This window comes from Lithobates pipiens, unplaced genomic scaffold (assembly GCF_037356315.1).
Source record: "Lithobates pipiens isolate NorthernLeopardFrog02 unplaced genomic scaffold, aLitPip1_a1.2 Scaffold_13, whole genome shotgun sequence".
NCBI lineage: Eukaryota > Metazoa > Chordata > Amphibia > Anura > Ranidae > Lithobates > Lithobates pipiens.
The window spans coordinates 273,988,744-274,011,351 of record NW_027507718.1 but is presented as its reverse complement, the minus strand read 5'-3'; the positions used below and the strand labels follow the sequence as shown (position 1 = coordinate 274,011,351).

At 40.8% G+C, this 22,608-nt stretch overlaps 1 protein-coding gene across 8 annotated transcripts in view; it reads right to left on the bottom strand.

The window, feature by feature from the left end:
* NFKB1 (nuclear factor kappa B subunit 1) overlaps positions 1-22,608 on the bottom strand; it is a 192,899-nt gene that overhangs the window by 37,042 nt on the left and 133,249 nt on the right. For all 8 annotated transcript variants that reach the window (XM_077476639.1, XM_077476641.1, XM_077476640.1 and 5 more), the window contains 4 exons: positions 21,308-21,454; positions 16,173-16,253; positions 14,069-14,209; positions 4,132-4,273 (listed from right to left, as the gene is read on the bottom strand). In XM_077476639.1, coding sequence (XP_077332765.1) covers positions 4,132-4,273; positions 14,069-14,209; positions 16,173-16,253; positions 21,308-21,454 — 511 coding nt within the window. The remainder of the gene's footprint in view (positions 1-4,131; positions 4,274-14,068; positions 14,210-16,172; positions 16,254-21,307; positions 21,455-22,608) is intronic.

Sequence of the window (22,608 nt, the reverse complement as noted above, 5' to 3'; positions counted from 1 at the left end):
ACAGTGGCAGAAGGAATATAATATATATAATATAAGCGACACAAGTGGCAAGAAATTAGTAACGGACATTTACTTTATAATTGAAGACCTTTTATTAATATAATATTTGGACATGTTTTCTCTTTTGAGACCGTTTTCCAAAAAAAGACAGGATGTGTGTATAATTTTATTGTTCGTTACAGGATACTGCGCAGCACTGTTTTATATAACTTTGGTTGCCACATGTGGGAACACATAAGGTGTGGGCACCAGTATTTGGCCATATAACTATATGCATATATTACTTTTGAGGTACTATAATTGCACACATTTTGATCACTTCATTGGAGATTGTCACAGTTACTAACACTGCAGTGATTGGCTTAGGTTTTGGTGGTTTATTTTCTGACTACTCTTCTGTCACCTGCTTGTACCTGACCTGACTGTCAGTTACCAACTCAGCTAGCCTGACCCTTGTAATCTGCTACCCATCTGCCAACCAAGTGCCTGCTGACCATCCACCCACCCACCAGCCAAGTGCCTGCTGATCACCCCCTGCCAAACAACTGCCTGCTGTCATTCAACTGCTTCCAGCAAATGACTACTGATCTGCTTTTAACCATCTTGCCAGTCCTGTCGAGTGCCAACCTCCATCAGCTGTCCCTGATGTTCGGCTTGACTCTGTGGACGCACCAGCCACCTACCGACACCAACTGCTGGAAAAATTAACAGGCACTCATGCCACTCTATGCCCTTTTGCTTCCTGTTAAATTTCCAAGAGACCTTGAGCCGTAGGTGTAAAAGAGGCCTTCTTTATGTCAGGCTCCACCAGCAGGTACATGACGATTTTCCCAGTTTAAACATTTGATTTGCTTTCGATTATGAATAAAATATGGGTTCATGAGATTTGCAAATTATTGCATTCTGTAGCTTTTAGAGTCCCAACTTTTTTGGAGTTAGTGACCCAAAACAAGATCAGGATAGTGATTTTCTCTTGCTTTCCTGATCTGAAAAACTCGATTTACCTTCACTAGGTTTACACCACAAATCATGCAAATTCTTATAAACAAATACCAGTCTCCCTCCACAGCACTTTCTATGAAAGGATACAAATCCCAATAGTTCTTTATATCCAGTCTTTCTTGCTCTCTTACTCTCTGGGACCTTCTTTGCACCAGGCATAAACTCAAATCTCCTCATAACCCATTGGCCCTGATAAGGGGGCACTCTGATGGGGCCATCTGATGTAAGGGAACACTCCGATGTAAGGGGGCATCCTGATACGGACCTTGATGTAGGAGGGGGGGGGTACTCTGATTGGAACATGATTTAAAGGAGGACTCTTAAGAGTACTCATGATGTAAAGAGGGACTCTGATGAGGACTTCTTATGTAAAGTAGGATTCTAATAGGGATGTCTGATATAAGGGGGCACAGGTTCTATTTATTCACCCTAATCTAAAGAGAGCCTAAAACATACAAGTGTTTCCCAGGTCATGACACTGTGTAACAGAATGTCAGTGACTCACATACAGTGTTAACATTATGCTCTCTGACATTTTTTTACTGCACCTCCAGATCAGATAGGCTAGATTTGGCTCTGATGGGGCCCTGATGAGAGGTAACATATGCGCAATATACACTTTATTAACGTCAGCATCTAAAATATTGCCCTGTGTGGAAAGATAGGAACAGGCCTAAAGAACGAGATGGAATTGGCAGAATGGCATAAACTAGCTTTTAAGGTATCAGAGACATTTAATTTTCAAGGAAAACTATAAGGCAGAGCTCAAAATTTCAAGTCCTGCTAGCTACTCTTCAAGGGTTACTCGCCACCAGCTGCTCCACCCAACCCGCCCCTAAACATGCCCTCATAAATTATCTCATGAATTGACATCTAAATGTTCTATGCAGAATTAAGTTATAAAAATAAATATTAACAACAACCAAAATACCAAAACAGCCTGCCTGTGCCCACCATGCAGCCTACCTGTGCAGGGGAGGAGAGGAGCAGGAGAGCCGCCCGGATAATCAGAGTGCAGGAGACACAGTGATAACAGCTTTCATTTCCTGAAGCTCAATGTCACATACAGCCCCGCCTCCTGGCCGGGGAACTTTGATTGACAGATAGTCCATCCTGGGATTGTACCGGGGATCTGTCTATCAAAGTCCAGGCACCAGGAGGAGGGGCTGTATGTGACAGCGAGCAGTGTGGAACACAGCCATATGAAATTAAAGCTATTATCGCTGTGTTCCCTGTGCTCTGATCATCTGGGCGGCTCTCCTTTCTCTTCCCCTCCGCGATCACTGGGAGAAGGACCATTCAACTCAGGCTGCCGGCGGGTCTCGCCCCCCCCCCCCCACTCCCAGGCAGCCAATAGCTTGCCAGCCCTCAAAATCCACTCGCAAAATGCGAGCAGGCGAGTGGAATTTTTGAGGGCTGCTATAAGGTATTGTTAAGATGGTACATGGTTCCATTACGATGAGACATTTTTGTACCTGATGATTCACCCAATTGCTTTTGTCAATGCAAATATAATGGTAGGGCTAACCAGATATGGTGGATTTGCCTTTATAAAAGATTAGAGATTGTAGGCTACAATATACAATTTTACATACTGTACTTTCTTACCTAAAAAAAACCCATAGCAAGTCCCTATCTAAAGCACTGATGTTTAAATTAGTAAAAGCTACACTCTCCAGATTATTGATGAATTAAAAATTATTCACAATACTAATGATAGGATGGAGGCTTTCAGGGGTGTTGGGGAACCATATATCATTCAGGTGCATTGGGGGATGAGTAGGCAGTCAAGCTTGCAAGGTGGACACCCCTTTGCTGACCCCTAACCCATTTCCCCCTTGATCACACACCCATACTTCTTTGTAACCCCACCCTTAAATCCAGTGGATATAAAAAGTCTACACACCCTTGTTAAAATGTCAGGTTTCTGTGATGTAAAAAACATTTTGGAACTTTTTCCACCTTTATTGTGACCTATAAACTGTACAACTCACTTGAAAAACAAACTGAAATCTTTTTTAGGGGTTGGGAAGATGAGTAAAAAAATAAAAGAATAATGTGGTTGCATAAGTGTGCACACCCTCTTATATTGGGGATGTAGCTGTGTTCAGAGTTAGGCAATCACATTTAAACGCATGTTAAATAGGAGTCAGTACACACTTGCCATCATTAAAGTGCCTCTGATTAACCCCAAATAAAGTTCAGCTGTTCTAGTAGGTCTTTCCTGACATTTTCTTAGTCGCATCTTACAGCAAAAGCCATGGTCTGCAGAGAGCTTTCAAAGCATCAGACGGATCTTACTGTTACTTACTTACTTACACATTATTCTTTTATTTTTATTTTTTTACTCATCTTCCCAACCCCTAAAAAAGATTTCAGTTTGTTTTTCAAGTGAGTTGTACCGTTTATAGGTCACATTAAAGGTAGAAAAGTTCCAAAATGTTTTATCTTTGTCTCATTTTTTATATCACAGAAACCTGACATTTTAACAGGGGTGTGTAGACTTTTTGTATCCACTGTATACATCCAGTGTGTTTCAACACCTTATAATGCTCTTCTTCTTTCTATAATTTCCTCTCACCATAAATTATGTGTCATTATAGAATTCTCTAGATCTTCCATGTAATGGCAAGGGCAATTGGCTTCTGAAACCCATTAATGACCAGCCAACTTATCTATATAATTTGACTGTTGAGACACAAAGAACATGCCAATTTTTTATGTGAAGATTTTAACTGCCATCCTGTTTTAATTTAGACGTGACATATGACAATAACAGAGAATGTAAACATGTTTCTCTTTATATGGAATAATATTTTTTAGGAAAGATGTAAAAAAATATTTAATAGAAAAGAAACTATTAAAAACAGAGTCAGCAAAACAGCCAGGCAGCTAGCATTTCCAGAAAGATGTTAGCAGTGGCAGATTACTTATTTCTCTCATAACAGATTTACATCTATAACTTGATGTCATGCCAGTAACACTGGACGTCAAGCAAAACTAAGGTCTGTAAAGCTATTTTACTTATAAAAGTTATTTAACATAAAGTAAAACCAAAGGGGAATAAAAACAAACACGAAAAGAATAGAAGAAAGAAAAACAGGAAATTTTTTTTTATTAAATTCTTACTTATCCCCATTTTCATCTTGAGCTGCAGCTAGGTGGCGCTGTACTGCCAATAACATTCTTACATCTCCTGTCACAGCATAATCAAAAAGGGAGTCAGCATGGTGCTTAGCAACTTGCATGGCCTTCTCCAGGAAGTGGCAACCTGCGATTAATGAGAGTAACATAGCTGTAACGCAGTAAAGATTTCGAAAGTGACATAAGGGACAGCATTTGCTTTACTATCTATGCTGTGATTTTAATGTGATGTGATGTGTATACAATGTCTCTTAGATTGTAATTATGATAATGAGCAGGCCCTATGATTCCTACGGTATTAAAATGTTATTGTAATTGTACTGTCTGCCCTTGTGTTGTAAAGCGCTGTGCAAACTGTTTGCGCTATATAAATCCTGTAAAATAATAATAATGTCAGCTGCTACAACCTCTTCTTTGTCTTGGTCCCAAAATATTGAAATACGGTCTGTGAGGCTAGGTTCACACTATTGCATATTTGATGCGGGTTCCTCGCATCCAATTGGTATAACATGAGATTGTGACCGACTCTCTATGGAGTTGGTTCACACATCTTCACTGCGGCTCTGGTGCAAAATACACAGAAGCCCTGTGCGTCTTTTGGTCCATTTCAGGTCCCAATTCAGCCCTAAATGCAGGCTGAAATCGGACCTGCAATGATGAATGGAGACGTGTCGGACTCCTGCTGTGAGCCGCTGCGATCTTTAGTGTGAACCCAGCCTAAAACTAGCAAATCCTTTACATCAAGGCGGGCACATATTATAATTGAATGCACAATCCCTTTGATTTAGTAGCAACCAGGGAGAGGGTCTGTCCAAGCAGTGCATTTAATTCATATAAAATCAGATGGGCAGCTGCTCTACAGCAAGAAGAATATACTAAAACATTTTTTTAGAAGTCAGAGTTTCTCAACCAGGGTTTCATAGAAACGTAGGGTTCCTCCAGAACCTGCTAGGGGTTCCTAGACCAATGATACATTTCTGCCTTTCAGATATATTCCCACTGACACTATTGATCTTTCTAGCTATCTGTAAGGGGTTAATTCTTCCCAAGGAGCACAAGTGTAAGGCCCCTTTCACATGGAGCGGATCCGCTGGACAGACTCCGCCAGTTCAGTGGAGGATCGCTCTGTTGATCCCCGCTGAGCAGACAGATGACAGGTCCTCCTCCACTCACTGTGCAGGGATGGACCTGTTCGGGCCTCGCTGTTCTCTATGGCGAGATCGGATGAAAACAGACAGCCTGCTTGATATCTGCCTGCCCATAGAAATCAATGGGTGGCCTGCTCGGATCTGCCTGAAAAAGAGACAGGCGGATCCGAGCAGCCCAATTGTGTGAAAGAGCCTTAAGGTGCATTATTCCCACTGATGTATCAATGTATCAAATCCTAAAAAATGAACTATCATTAGTAGAACCAATGGGATCTCCCAACTTGCTATTGTTAGTGGAATTCATTTCTGAAAAGACTGAACCAATGTAATTGTTTAAATGTTTTGCTACATCCAGGTCCCCCTCAACATATGTGTTGTGCCCAGTGATGTAAGTAACTGAGTTAAAATAAACGGAGTTACGTAACGCAGTTACTTTAGAGGGTAACGAGTAATCGAACTGATTACTCTTCCCCTCATGGTAACTCAGTTCCCATTACTTGGGCGGCGTTACCTCAATTACATCCACCGCCCGACAGGCCCCGCTGTGGCCGCGCTGCCTGGCCGTTCGCTCCGCCGTGGGGAGGGGGGCTTTCGCACGCTGAGCTGAGAAGAGGCTGAGACTCAGAGAGACTGTCTGGACCGCCCATCCTGCCCCGCCTATCCAGAGAGAGAGAGACAGAATGTAGGGAGGCGGGGCGGACACTGAAAAATGAAGTCCGCTGACCAGCTGAAGGGGAGGGTCTCTCTCTCTCCCCATGAGGAAAGGCATCCCTTGAGGCATTCAAGTAAGTGACTGATGATTCGAATTGCAGTGCAATCGATCCATCCCAAGTCCTCCACCACCTCTGCTTCTTACTGATCCCATCCCTACCCACCCACCATCACTTATACAACAGAGGTGATGGGAGGGATACAGTAGGGAGGAGATCAGTGGTGGTGGGGGATGGGATCAGTAAGAGGCAGAGGTGGTGGTGGTGGGAGAGGATGGCACCACCACCGCTGCCACCCCCCCAAGTAGCACGCTGCCTGCCACTCCCCCAAAGTATACCACCGATGCCACCCCCCAAAGTACCACCGCTGCCACCCCCCCAAGTACCCCACCACCACTGCCACCCTCCCAAGTACCACCGCTGCCACCTCCCCAAGTACACCACCACCACTGCCACCCCCACAAGTACACCACCACCACCCCCCCAAGTACCACCGCTACCACCCCCTCAAGTGCCACCGCTGCCACCCCTCAAGTACCACCGCTGCCACCCCCTTCAACATTTGAGTTCAAATAAATACCAAATGTTCTGAAATACTGTATATAGTGTTTTTATTCTTCAATCAGTTAATATAAACATTTTTGATATTAAAGATGTTATAGAACGTAATTGCATTTAAAAAAGTCACAGTTACTTTGCTGAGTAACTAATTACTTTTCCAATGTAGTATTTGAGTTACTAACGCAATTACTTTTTGGGAGAAGTAATTTGTAACTTAACTAATTACTTTTTTAAAGTAAGATGACCAACACTGGTTGTGCCCAGTTTTCATTTTAGTGTTCACATTGTATTTTTTCCTTCCATCACGAATCTACCTAAAAAAGGTTTTGTCTCCTTTCTTAACCACTTACGGACTGAGCCTCTTTTTAAGATTTGTTGTTTACAAGTTAAAAACCCCCAAACATTATACATTTTTTTTCTAACACCCTAGAGAATAAAATGGCAGTCGTTGCAATACTCTGTCACACCGTATTTGCGCAGCGGTTTACAAGCGCACTTTTTTTTTGGAGAAAATACACTTTTTTGAATAAAAAAAAAATAAGACAACAGTAAAGTTAGCCCAATTTTTTTTCATATTGCGAAATATAATGTTACGCTGAGTAAATTGATACCCAACATGTTACACTTCAAAATTGCGCCCGCTCGTGGAATGGTGACAAACGTTTACCCTTAAAAATCTTCATAGGCGACGTTTAAAAAAATTCTACAGATTGCATGTTTTGAGTTATAGAGGAGGTCTAAGGCTAGAATTATTGCTCTCGCACTACCAATCGTGGCGATACCTCATATGTGTGGTTTGAACACCATTTTCATATGTAGGCGCTACTCACGTATGCATTCGCTTCTGCACGCGAGCTCGGTGGGACGGGGAGAGTTTAACATTTTTTATTTTTTTTTCTTATTTATTTTACCTTTTATTTTTACACTGATCTTTTAAAAAAAAATCTGTCACTTTTATTCATATTTCAAGGAATGTGTAAACATCCCATGCAATAGAAAAAAAAAGCATGACAGGACCTCTTAAATATGAGATATGGGGTCAAAAAGACCACAGATCTCATATTTACACTAAATGCAATAAAAAAAAATGTAATTTAAAAAAAAAAAGGCCCTTTAAGAGCTATGGGTGGAAGTGATGTTTTGACATTGCTTCCACCCTACAATGGTATGGAGATGGGGGGGCCATCTTCCCCTCATATGTTTCCATGCCACTGATGTGAGAGGATCCGATCACCTCCGCCACTGCCGCCGGCTCCGGTGAGCGGCGGAGGGCACCCCTTGCTGATAAAAGTGATCTCACAGCGAGACCACTATTATCGGAAACCGGACCGCCGGCCGAAAAAGAATATATCGGGGTAATGGCAGCTAGTTGCTGCCATAACAACTATATTCCTCTTCAAAGTTAGGACGTATATCGGCCTGCGGCGGTCTGGAAGTGGTTAATAGATTTAGCAATTTCCTCCTCTTTGTGAGCTTTGGAAGCACTGATAATGTGTTTGGTCTCCTTTTGTCTATTTTTATACACTTCTCTATCGGCTATACCTCTTGTTTCATTAAATCTTCTATATGCTGATTTTTTTCTCCCTTACTATCCTACACACCTTTTTTTCTTCCATCTACTCTTACTAATTTGCCTGAGTATAATCTAGTCGCCTCCAGGATGATAGACTTTAAAGCGGGAGTCCGCCGTTTTTTTTTTTTTTTTTTAAAGCCAGCAGCTACAAATACTGCAGCTGCTGACTTTTAAAATAATGACACTTACCCGCCCAGCGCGCCCGCGATGTCGGCCCCCGAAGCCGATCTCTCGATCGTCTCTCGGGTGCTGCCGCCGCCATCTCGGCTATGGGAATCAGGAAGTGGAGCCTTTCGGCTTCATTTCCCGGTTCCCTACTGCGCATGCGCAAATCGCGCTGCGCAATAAGGATGGTCCCCGCTGTCTCTGGGATCCGTGTGTTTCCCAGCAGGCAGCAGGGGACTTTCGGAAAGGGGCGTAGATTCTGCGGAAAGGAGCGTACCTTCTGCAGAATCTACGCCGGAAGTGGGTGCAGATACCTGTACTGTACAGGTACCTGCACCCCCCTTCCCCCTGAAAGGTGGCAATTGTGGCGCCGGAGGGGGGGGGGGGGGAGAACAATGAGCGGAAGGTCCACTTTAGGAATTACTGACTCTTATTGTTCTACTCCAAGCTTTTAATTCATTTTTTAGAAATTCCCCCATTTTAGCAAACATTTTTCTTTCGAAACCTAAAACTTCCAAATTTTAACCTACCTCAACATCAGACAACGGATCCCCATTTGTCAGTGCTAGGTTCAGAATATGATCACCTCAGGTTGGGCTTTTTACTAACTGTTTCAGAGAAACCCCATCCAGTGCTTCCATTACATCCCTGCTCCTGCATGTAATATCAGTTTGAGAATTCCAGTTCATGTCAGGCACCTTGAAGTCACCCATAATTAAAATCTCTCACTTCATTGCCATTTGAGTCATCTCATCAATCAACAAGTTATCATAATCTTCATATGTCCTGGGGGTCTGCATACTACACCAATTCTAAGGGAGGGTCTCTGGTTGGAAGGCAGACCCAGAGGGTTTCAAGTATTTTTTATTTATTTTTTATTAATCTTAGTATTTTTCTGATTTTGGCATACATGGCAACTCCCCCTCCCCTCTTCCCTACTCTGTCATTCCTGAATAGTGTGTACCCTGATATAGTTATTTCCCAGTAATTTGAATCCTTGATCCATGTCTCTGTAATTGCAACATAGGCCACGTTGTTCCTAAACATAAGAGCTGTCAGCTCACAAAGCTTGCTGCCTAAACTATGCACATTAGTACACATTACGTGACAAACTGCTATTTACTGCGTTATTTTTATCACCAAAAACTTTAACTGAAGTAACTACCCTACCAGCCCAGTCCTTAGCAATATAAACCCTCACATTTGTTTTAACCTGCTGAGGCAGAAAACAATTCCATTTCTGCCCCCAGTTCTCAGTTTAAATGCATGTCCAAAAAGTTCCCAAAGTCCATACTAAGAAGCTCAGAGCCCTTGTGTGAGAGATGCAGACAACTACTTTTGCACATCTCAATATCAGACCACCTGCTAGCATCATGACTAACATACCGAAAACCTTCAGCTTTGCACCAATTCTTTAAAAGAAAAGTGCAGGAATGGCATAAAAAAAACATACTCACCTAGATGGCTGCAGCACCGATTGCAGCTGCAGCTGACCCCCCCCCCCCCCCGCTCTACTCCGAGAACTGAACGATCAAACACTGTTTGCTCAGTTCTCCCTCTCCACTCTGAGCAGAGAGCCATGGCTGTCAGTCACTGGCTCTCTGTTCTGCCCCTCCAGTACTCACTGGAGTGCTGCGCTGTGAAGGGGACTGAAAGGGCTGACTCAGGCTCACTCAGAGGCTGAGCCAGCTGTTGGTCCAGGCTTCTGGGCCGATCCCAAGCATATGGTCAGGATCTTTTCAGAGTCTGGACAGGCTGAGTGATGTTAGCCGACAGTGGATATCAGCCCACTATCGACTGAAAACAGGTCACAGGAGTGCAGAACGAACTGCACTCATGTGATCCATAGAAGTATAGCCAAAAAACCTTTGGCTGTACTTCTCCTTTAATCAAGCATTGTGGTCTTTTAAACAAGTACTTTCCCTTGTTGTCCCTTTTGGACAGGTTGGGACCTCTGAAAATGTAAGAGTACTCCCTAACTGGTGATGATCCTGGCTCAAACTGTGAGAATCTTTCTGTCTAGAACAGAATGGGACAAATGATTTGTGCTAATGTGAACAATATCGACATTGCACTCTTCACTAACTTTCTTGATAATATTTAAAATGTGTCATTTATCTCTCCAGTGCAAAGTGCAGTAACCTTTGGCAATTAGAAAGATTTTATTGAAATCTGATTGGTTCATAGGTGACAAAGCCATAACCTAAAACACTTCCAGACTGCCACACACCGATATATGTCGGCTGTTTGAAGAGGGGTTTCTTTATTATGGCAGCAGCTAGCTGTCATAACCCCGGTATCCTCTTCTTCAGTGGGTGCTCTGGTTTCCAATAATAGCCATTGGCAGAGGCAGAGGCGATCTGGTCCTCTCTGTGCGAGGTATGGAGATGAGTGAGGGGAAGATGGCCCCCCACCCATCTCCATACCATTGCAAGGCAGAAGCGACGTCAAAACGCCACTTTCGCCCATAGCTCTTAAAGAGCTATTTTAAAAAAAAATTCAAATGACACATATTTTTTTTCTTATTGCATTTTAGTGTAAATATGAGATCTGAGGTCTTTTTGCCCCCAGATCTCATATTTAAGAGGTCCTGTCATGCTTTTTTTCTATTACAAGGGATGTTTACATTTCTTGTAATAGAAATAAAAGTGACTCCATTTTTTTTTATTTAAATAAATAATAAAAAAAAAAAAACTCAAAACATGCAACCTGTATAATTTTTTAAACATCGCCTATGGAGGATTTTAAGGGTAATATGTTGTCGTTATTCCACGAGTGGGCGCAATTTTGAAGCGTGACATGTTGGGTATCAATTTACTCGGCGTAACATTATCTTTCACAATACAAAAAAAAAAAAATTGGGCTAACTTTACCGTTGTCTTATTTTTTAATTCAAAAAAGTGTATTTTTTCCAAAAAAAGTGTGCTTGTAAGACCGCTGCACAAATACGATGTGCCTTTATTTAATGATGTTTGGGGGTTCTAAGTAATTTTCTAGCAAAAAAACTGTTTTTAACTTGTAAACAACAAATATCAGAAAGAGGCTAGGTCTTTAAGTGGTTAATAACCATTCTTAATTTCATTTGTTTATCTGGAACATTCTGCATGCATTTAATTTCAAATGCTTCTTATTTATCATGCCTATGGATTTTACAGTGAAGTCAGCGAATGTATATCTTTTTAATTAACCTATCACCTGTATGGCTTTGGTACAGTTTGGTAAGCAGTTAACATTTGCAGTGAGGTTCTTAGGTACCCCAATTACTGGCAAAATGTTAAGAAAGCAGCAAATAATGAGACAATAAAAAGCAGTGAACAGCTTTTTTAAACTCTTTAAACCTACCTAATAACCGATCCAGTTATTTTGAATGAGGCAGTTGGTGTAACCGCAAGATGTGCAGCCGACTGCCACAAAGAGTAGCAAAAGGAGCAGTTTCTTCAAGAATATGTAAACCCAACATTTCATATTCCTGCTATGTGCCTGCTCTACAATGTACTTGTATGAAAAAGTATCCTGTTCTCTTTGTATTGCTTCCTTTGTGTGAAATCCCTGCTGTTTCTGACAGTTCCTCTGCTTTCCTATTAAGAACTGACCACACTAGGCAGGAGAACACACCATGGTCAGTGCTCTAGCTGTGCTGGGAAGGCTGCTCTCCTCCAATGTTCAAACTTGTCCTGACCCCCCCCCCCCCTCACACACACAGCCTTGCACTAGGAAGATCTCCTCCCCCAGCTCTTATGCAGCTGAAAATAGAGGGGATGTGATCACTTATAAAAAATGAGAATAAACATTATTATCATATTATAATTTTTTTGGTATCTATACACAAATGATTTGCCTTTCATTTCTTATTTGAAACTGAATGGGTTGTTTTACAAGGTGGGGGTTTACAATCACTTTCAACATAGACAGTATGTCACAAAAGTGAGTACACCCCTCATATTCTTGTAAATATTTTATTATATCTTTTCATGTGACAACACTTAAGAAATTACACTTTGCTACAATGAGTGTACAGCTTGTATAACAGTGCAATTTTGATGTCCCCTCAAAATAACTCAACACGCAGCCATTAATGTCTAAACTGCTGGCAACAAAAGTGAGTACACCCTAAGTGAAAATGTCCAAATTGGGCACAATTAGCCACTTTCACTCCCCGGTGTCATGTGACTCGTTACAAGGTCATGTGACTCGAGTGTTACAAGGTCTCAGGTGTGAATGGGGAGCAGGTGTGTTAAATTTGGTGTTATCGCCCTCACTCTCTCATACTGGTCACTGGAAGTTCAACATGGCACCTCATGGAAAATAACTCTCTGAGGATCTGAAAAAAAGAATTGTTGCTCTATATAAAGATGGCCTAGGCTATAAGAAGATTGCCAAGACCCTAAAACTGAGCTGCAGCATGGTGGCCAAGACCATACAGCGGTTTAACAGGACAGGTCCCACTCAGAAACCGCCTCGCCATGATCGATCAAAGAAGTTGAGTGCACGTGCTCAGCGTCATATCCAGAGGTTGTCTTTGGGAAATAGATGTATGAGTGCTGCCAGCATTGCTGCAGAGGTTGAAGGGGTGGGGGTCAGCCGGTCAGTGCTCAGACCATACGCCACACATCAAATTGGTCTGCATGGCTGTCATCCCAGAAGGAAGCCTCTTCTAAAGAAGATGATGCAAAAGAAAGCCTGCAAACAGTTTGCTGAAGACAAGCAGAGCAAGGACATGGACTATTGGAACCATGTCCTGTGGTCTGATGAGATCAAGATAAAATTATTTGGTTCAGATGGTGTCAAGCGTGTGTGGCAGCAACCAAGTGAGGAGTACAAATACAAATGTGTCTTGCCTACAGTCAAGCATGGTGGTGGGAGTGTCATGGTCTGGGGCTGCATGAGTGCTGCCGGAACTGGGGAGCTACAGTTCATTGAGGGAACCATGAATGGCAACGTAATGTGACATACTGAAGCAGAGCATGATCCCCTCCCTTCAGAGACTGGGCCACAGGGCAGAATTTCAACATGATAAAGACCCCAAACACACCTCCAAGATAACCACTGCCTTGTTAAGAAGCTGAGGGTAAAGGTGATGGACTGACCAAGCATGTCTCCAGACCTAAACCCTATTGAGCATCTGTGGGGCATCCTCAAATGGAATGTGGAGGAGTGCAAGATCTCTAACATCCACCAGCTCCGTGATGTCAGCATGGAGGAGTGGAAGAGATTTCCAGTGGCAACCAGTGAAGCTCTGGTGAACTCCATGCCCAAGATAGTTAAGGCATTACTGGAAAATAATGGTGGCCACACAAAATATTGACACTTTGGGCCCAATTTGGACATTTTCACTTAGGGGTGTGCTCACTTTTGTTGCCAGCGGTTTAGACATTAATGGCTGCGTGTTGAGTTATTTTGAGGTAACAGCAAATTTACACTGTTATACAAGCTGTACACTCACTACTTTACATTGTAGCAAAGTGTAATTTGCTCAGTGTTGCCACATGAAAAGATATAATAAAATATTTACAAAAATGTGAGGGGTGTACTCACTTTTGTGTGATGATGTACATATATGGCATTAAAAACACCTTTTATGGCAGTATAATGGTTGTATGAAGAAGTCACCAGGACAGGAGGTGGGCAGAAATCACTCCAAAAGAGATAAAAACATGAAAGCAGTTCTAAGCCTTGACCACTGTATTCAAAAACAACACAAAAAGCTTTGGCACATAAAAAACTATGCAGTGAATTCACTAAATGTAACAACCTGTGCTTTTTACCTGATACTTTGCACAATTCTTCTAGTGTAAGTTCTGTTTGCACATCACCTTCTGTGACCAAAGCCTCCAGGCATTTCTGTTTATGCTGGGAGCACAAGACTTCAGTCTCTTCCTTGACTCCTTCGCACTGAGGCTGTAAAACTGAAAATACACAAAAGATTTGCATACTATATTATGCTGCCCATAGTTTTTTATGTATTTAACAGCTGTCACCTCTTAGAAAAAGACTTGTTAGCTAATAAAAATGGCAAAGAACTGTGTGGGGCTAAGATATCCATAACAAGGAAGTAGCATTTATTAATGGTAAACAATGGTGTTTGTTTACATGCTTGATAATGCACATCTGTGGTATTTGTAATTCTATTCCAATAGAAAAGTACAGTACTGCCCATGACGTGCTTATCTAAAACAACTCTATGCCATTGTAGTACCCCACAAACAAAAAAAGATGAAAGATTATACTCAGACATTGATATATGATTAAAAGAATAACAGGGAAAGAGAAGGGACTTGACTAATGATGAGTAGGAGGAGGCACAGCATTGCACATCCCCTGAAATATCATATAATTGAATGTAAATATAAATCATTCATAGGACATACCCCATTGCAATCATCTAACTTTGTAACTTTCCCAGCCCCTCTGTGCCAAAAATTAAATGGATCTCGGGGTACTCTTTGTTGTTGGCTTATTGATAATCCAGGGATATTGGCAATAAACAATATCATTCCTAATGGTTACATAAGATCCCAATGACTGGACACAAGGTTATATCTGCTGGGCATACAGGGACCAAAGAGATCAACAAATATGATACTATAGTTATACAAAAAACCCTTTTTATAGCTTGTAAACCTTTAATTAGAAATTGGATTCCTTGGAGTATTGGATCTCTAAGATTAAGATTATTTTATTCATATAGGATGCCCAAAAAAAATCCTAAAATATGACAATGATGGATGACAACCCATATCATGTAACCTGGATACCTAAATACTGATACAATCCAAACAGCCTGTAAAACTAGAAAGCCATGCTACTTACCGTATCTGGAGGAAAGTGAATGACCTTTCCTTCCTGCCCCTTTTCTACCAATGCTCCATTCAAGATACTACCTCCAAGCTTTAGCGATGAATATTCAGTGTGCCTCAACCTCTCAGTGGCCCATTCCCAGAGTGTAGTCATTTAAACAAAACTATACTCACCTTTAGTCCAACAATGCGGCGTCATGAAGCTCCCTGCTGGCACCTTCAGGCAGCTGGCGTCTGGGTATCGATCTGCAGATGATTTCACTGGTTCGGCTGAGATGATGTCAGTCAGCTCTGCATTGCTGAATTTGTACAATGACCGGTGAGTGCACAGCTCATTGTACAGGGGCGGACAGGCATGTAGGTAACTTTAATACGTCTTTTCTGCAATAAACATCTTGCCCGTTTGCCCTTTTTAAATTGTTCCCATAAAATTCCACTTAAATCCTTTAGCGTCCAGCCCCAGCTAAGGTGTGTTAATCACTCAGTATCTATTTCTCTGTGCATATATGATAGCCTCTCAATGCCTAGTCCTCAACTCATATGCATTAGCTGCTCAGTGCCCAGTCACCAAGTATGTATGTTCACCTCTTAGCATGAATGAATGAATGAATGAAATGCATCCAGCATTCAACTCATGTAGGTTAATCTCCTCAGCACTGAATACCCAAAGTACAGTAGGTTATGTAACATTTCAGCACCTATTCCTCTTTTTATGTGCATTATTCTCCCAGTGCATGTGCAATAACACTTCCATGCCCATCCCTGAAACTGGTATCATTTAATTACTGTTACTGTACCAGCCTGGCTATCTTTCCAAAATGTCTATTCTGTTGAAACCACTTAAAAAATCATTCTGAATGTACAATACCAACTTGCATAAAATAATGTCCAACAAAATGTGGCCAGCATTAGTTAGGGCAGTGATGGTGAACCTTGGCAGCCCAGATGTTTTGGAACTACATTTCCCATGATGCTCATGCACTTTGCGGTGTAGTTGAGCATCATGGGAAATGTAGTTCCAAAACATCTGGGGTGCCAAGGTTCGCCATCACTGAGTTAGGGTGTGCCATACCTGTGTTGGAGTTCATTGTGCCAACTTGAAAATTCAGTCCTCCATAATTATTGGTGTAGTTGAATGTGGAATAATTATAACCTGAAAAAAAAAACAATGGGAGGTTAAACAGTATATCTGCTTACACTGCCGGTTATAGTACCTAGACAATTTTAGACTCTTATTTTGTAGACCCTTTGTCATGCATCACTATTTTATTAAAGTGTCTCTTTCTGAATATTTTGTAAAAAAAAAAAAAAAAACAGTATAAAAACAAGTACAATGGAAATAAAGTATTGAAAAATGAAATTTTTTATCTGCTTACACTGCGCTTTATGGTACATGGACAATTTTCCATCCTTAATTTGTAGGTCTTTTTTTTATATATTATCATTTTATACGATTGTATAAAATGGAAAAAAAGTGGTGCTGTCAGTTGAGACCTTTTTATGAGCATAAAAGCCATCACCAATAAAAAATATTCTAGTATACCGTTCTCTGTCAAACAATTCTGCATAATCAATTTTTTAGTCCACATACTGTACCAAATATACCTTATTTTAATTAAAAAATTCATATGGCTGTATTCTATAATAACATATACTTTCCTTTTTTAAACATGCCATGATATCTATTTGTGGTCTTAAATGACAATGTTTTCTCCTTTCAGAGGGATGGCAAATATATGCATCTTTGAAAATATATCATAAGATTGCAGTAAACATAAAATATTTTAAACTACTTTGTTTCTATAAGAAAACGAAGGTTTAAAGAATCATGTAATACCAGCAGGTCACCAAAAATGTCAGCAGAGATTTGGTTGCAATTGGCCGTAATCCATACCTGTCATAGTAATAAATATAAGGGCTACCATTAGTGGCCTCCTTCCAAAATGCTAGTTGCCTGGCTGTGTCTGAATTCTATACTTCTGAGTCACTGAATTGGAAAAATTGCAGCTAATAAAAGTCACAAAAATTTCAATATCCCTGATCTCTTTCCTTAAAGCAGAACTCCAGGAATCATGAAAATATCAATATCTGACATTAGGAGGGCTTCCGGGAAAAATGCTGAAAATCACTGCAGGAGTCCATGCTACATACACTGATAGCTGTGATCTTTTGGGTGCTGCTCAAGCAGCTTCCCCTCAGCTCACATATCACAGGTGGTTGCTCTCTTGGCACCACTGCGATTCAGAGAAACTCTTGCATTATTTCCAATGAGTACAATATGTTCTCTGATTGGGCAAGGTGGAGAAGACGGAGGCTGTCATCCCAATCTACATCTCATCCAATCAGACAATGCTTTGTATACACAGAAAAAAATACATGTTGTCTGAATGGCAGCAGTGCCAAGCTAGTGACCCACTGTAATCAGTATGCAGAGGGAAAGCCACTTGAGAAGCACACAGAAAATTATGGCTATCACTTTTTGTAGTGCGGTCTACTACAGTGATTTTCAGCACCCCAGCGACCCTCCAGATAACAGATATAGATACATACCCAAACTGGACCAATGTCATTTTAACCTTATAAAGCACTGTGCAAACTGTTGGCACTATATAAATCCTGTATCATAATAATAATAATTTTGCAAAAAGATATTTCCTAAAGTTTGGCTTTAAAGTAAGTGCTCCAATATGTTTCGACTGCAAAGCATCAGCATGACCGCTAGACATTTACCATTTTCAAAAGAAGTAGTCAGCAATGGCAGCCTACATAGTTCTGGAAAAGGATCATTTCAGCTTATACTATTTTCTCAAGCAATATAAAAGATCAAACTTGTTTTTGTATTTACAATGGAAAATAAGCTAAACATGGAGATACAAGGTCAAGAAGACATTTGTTATCTTCATTTCATCTATTCTATCCATTTGTATGACTTTTTCTAAAGCAATGCAAGGCAGTACCCAAATTCTCTTTCAATTAGAAATGGTCTGATGCCCCTTGATGTGTTTAGTGCTCTAAACCTCAAAATGTTGACATGAAAGAGTGCACCAACTGAGCCGCCTGCCAACTTACATTCAGAGTGTTCAGTTACTATAAAGGTATACTGTGAGCTGTATTCTTTAGTATCTATAAATTTTTCATAGTAATTGGCTAGGTTCAGTAGGGCAACTGCTAAACCAACAGGTAAAGCAGAAAGTCCCTAAAGAAACCATTTATTTTTGCTGATGTTTACAGACACGGTTGCCAAATATGAACTATATAGCTTATAAACGCACCTACACATGATCACTCTGCTGTAATCTGTTTCTGATACCCAGTTGTATGCTTGCTCGGTGGTGCCATCTAGCCTGTCGCTCGGCATACAGAAAGGACAGTCAGACTATCGATCACAGTCCATATGTCAGAAACACTTTAGACGTACCTGGTGCCCAAAACACGCCCATCTATGCTCAATGGGAAGTCCAGTGTGCCCCAGACACCATATCAAATCTGGAGCACAAGGGTGTAAACATTGGCAAAGTGCCAGTGCCTTCAGAACATCAGCCCATGTCAGCCATAAATTTTATGAATGCTGTCAGATTGGGGGCTTTGCAGGGTTATACCTCCTCAGCAGACTGTTGCTGTCCCTTTGAATTTTATGTTGCACCCAATTATTTAAAGCTATTTTACACAATAAGAAAAAAAAGTCTGAATAGCAACTTTACATTTTTAAGAGGCACCAACACAAGCCTGTGACCAATGTCAAAACTGCAAAAGTGCCCATTTTCAACTCCTTTTTTCCTACAAAAATATAGCATCACAGATTAAAAAGAGTTGAAGTTGAAATGGATTGTATAGTTTGTGCAGTACATATATTTCTAGACTGATATTGGCCATAATATTCTGCCATTGTGAATTAAATGCCATGGCAAAAGATTAAAAAAAAACTGTACAGCACATTCATGACCAATCTAGAATTGATGGTGCTTGCTAGGATATTGTTGCAGAAATGTAGAATGCTAAAAAAAAGAATAAGCGCAAATGGCATAACCTACAATACTTGTTTATTTATATAAGCCCTTTCCACCTAAACACAGATTAGCTATGGCTATGCTGTTCTATGAAGGCAACAGTACAGTATGTTTTTAAAGGTATCTTGTATTGCAGGCTTTGTGACCCTGAGGTCATATTAATAGCATGCAAGTCCATTTCTAAGTTATATTCAGTCATCACATACTTGCATGTCACAGCTTGTTGAGCCAAAGTTAGGTACAGATGTAATAGCCAATCAAAAAACAAAGTCCTTTTCATGTGCGAGTCATTGTGGAATGGTTATTTTTATTGTGCACAAGCTACAGCATGCAGCACATAGTAAGATCATTAAAGAAATGCTTTCAGTAGTAGGAACAGCATTCACGTTACCTGCAGCCTTCAGTTCTAGCATTCAAGTTTATCATCATCTCTGGCAGTATTAAGTTATAGTATTAAGCTACTATATCATAGAAAAACATAACCAGATGAATCTTCAATAGAAGAAAATGAAGGGCAATACAGGTAGGTAATGTTTGTGAGTACTTTCCAACCACCCAAACAGTGTTTCACAAATTCTATTGATTCTTTTGGTAAACTAAAGAAAAATCTCACTCCCACTGACTACATTTATACCCATAAAGAGGTCAAGGTTTGGCTATGGTATTCCTTGTATTAATGATTTGAAGAAAGAAATTGGTAATTTGATTTGCACTCCTGCATCTGCACAATGTAATGTAAGACAATATGGTACCTTTCCTCTGAAACCAATAAAAATGTGTAGTAGACATTAAGTTAGTGAGTCTGCGCACACAGACGTGGAACCTTTTGGGCAGATTCAACCTCCTGGTGACTCCAGAGACAATATCTCCCCATTTAATTATCTGCTGTCATCCACTTACAAATTTTTTATGTTATCTCCCACTTTTCGGTGTTCCAACTCATCCTGTTGCATTCAACTTATAAAAAAAGTAAAGAATCCAAAAGGAGAATGTGACTCCCCTGTAATGGCTGCTTTAATTTTCCAGATCAAGGCAGATAAAGACCCAGCAGTCTATCTGGAGCAGTCTGACATGCTCTCCTGTCTTGGTCAGAACTAGAGCTCTACAATCAGCAATACTCATCCTTCCAGCTCAGAAGGCGTGGGCATTGCTGACTACAAAGTCTAGTTCTGACTGGGGCAGAACAAGTGTCAGACCATTGCAGATAAAAAACTGATGTGTATTGTGTAAAATCAGTTAAAGCCCCCTGTACAATGTGTGAAATCAGTGGTCTACCTGCAGTGGTCTGACATGCTCCTGCCTGAGTCAGAACTACAGCTTTGCAATCAGCAACAGCCACAATCCCCGAGCAGGAAGTGTAAGCATTGCTGATTGCAGAGCAGACTGAGGCAGAGGTTTACTGCTGCAGATAGACTGCATCAATTTCACACAGAAAGCAGGAGTCTATATTACAGAATGCTGCTGGGAAACAGATTTTTCAACTGGCACTGGGACTGAATCACAAACAAAAAAGTAAGATATATATAGATCAGTCTTCTGCTGCACCCTCAATTTAATTATATACTTCTGAGACTTCAATTGGACTTAGGACAAGTTCACCTTTCTGAACACGTCACACCCATATTTAAGGTGTAACAAGTTGAGCACCAGACCCCTCTCCCCCCTATCACGGCAGCATCATTGATTAATAGATCCCTGGAACTCAATGAACTACAAGTTTTGACAGCCTCTGCAGCTGACGACCTGTAGTTTTCAATGAACTACCATGGTGCTGTTGAGAGTTCTGGTAGTTCATTGTTTCTTTCTGTCAGTGTAAAACTGCCCGTATGATGTACAGGCAGACAGCTCAGACTGACAGTCTGTAGGAGACATGCATGGCATCAGCGATCTGCTGATTGCTTGTGCAATGCATTCCAGGCTCCTATAACAAAAAATAGTAAACACACATTTTTTTACCTGCAAAAAAATGTGTGTTTATTATTTTTGTTCAAAGGTGAACTTATTGTTTAAGTGCAAATACCCCGCGCTGAAAGCTATAGTAAACAGCTAAGTGGTTTTTTCTTTCCAACTAAACACAAAATTATCATTGTTCAGTGGAAAAAGTCAATATTTCTTTTCAAAACAGTTATAACAATAGAAAAGAGGCTATAGGACCATTATCAAAAAGCATATAAAAGGTGGAAAATATGGTTATGTTTACCACCACCAGATCCGGATGCTCCTGCACCACCGTACATACTGCCACCACCTCCTCCACCACTGCCTCCAGATCCTGCTCCACTTCCACCAAACCCATCAGAAAAGTTAGGCATAAGTTTTAGACGCTTTCGAAGAACTTCCTCTTTATCTAGTGAGAATAGATTATGCTTTTAGTGATACCGAAAATATCAGAATCAAAACAATGTTCATCTCAGTGCTTATAATTGCTAAGAGTCTCTATGATAGAAAACAATGATATAAACCACCCACAATGTGTCAGGTACATGAAAACCTTGCGTAAGGTTTGGGGCACAAGACAAAGCTTAGGAGCAGTGTTTTCTTATTTATAAAAGCCCAAAAAAACATTTTTTTTAAACTTAAAGTGATTTTAAAGTCTTGTTTTTTTCCTATAAAAATAACAAACATATTATACTTATCTGCTCTGTTGCAGTGGATTTGCACAGAGCAGCCCAGTTCTTTCTCTTTTAAGGTCCCTCTTCTGTGATCCTTGCTGCTCCCTCCTGTTCAGTGCCCCCACAGCAAGCAGCTTGCTATGGGGCACCCGAGCCAAGTCACAGCTCCCTGTGTCCATTCATTTAAATGATTAAACTGACCTCATTTACAGACAAAGTTCATCCCTCTGATCTAAAACAAATTATACAATGTTTCTTTTTATCTCAAGCCCTGAGCAATGTTGTGATAAACTTGGCAGGTTGCCTTTTTTTTTATTGATAGCTGTCAGCTGTCTTGTGAGAGTTTGCCAGGAAGGGAGGGGGAATGAGTCATAAGAGGGCCAATAAGAGTTGCAGAACTGGAGGTGTGCATCTGTGTAAATCCAGGAAGTGAACAGGCAGTAGCTTCAGGTGTCCACAGTTAAAATGGATGCAGCCAGACTCAGTGAAGGGAGATTTCTGCAATATATTTGGCAAGTGCAGAATCGCAGTATATATAAAAATTAAATGCAAAGTGGTTGGAGGGAAGCTTCAGAATGGTAAGATGTTTTCATTACAAATTATGTGAGCAGACTGCAGTTCCTCTTTAAGTGGTTAAACTGACCTCATTTACAGATGAAGTTCATCCCTCTGATCTAAAAGAACCAATCGATACAATGTTTCTTTTTCTTTTTATCTCAAGCCCTGAGTTGTGATAAACTTGGCAGGCTGCCTCTTTTTTTTTTTGACAGCTGTCCGCTGTGAGTCATTGCTGCTGTTGCCTGCTCTGCACTGATTCGTGCAAATGGCGGATTAAGATCGTGAGGGGGGTTGAATCGAGCTCACTTTTTTTAACGATGAATCGTGCAGC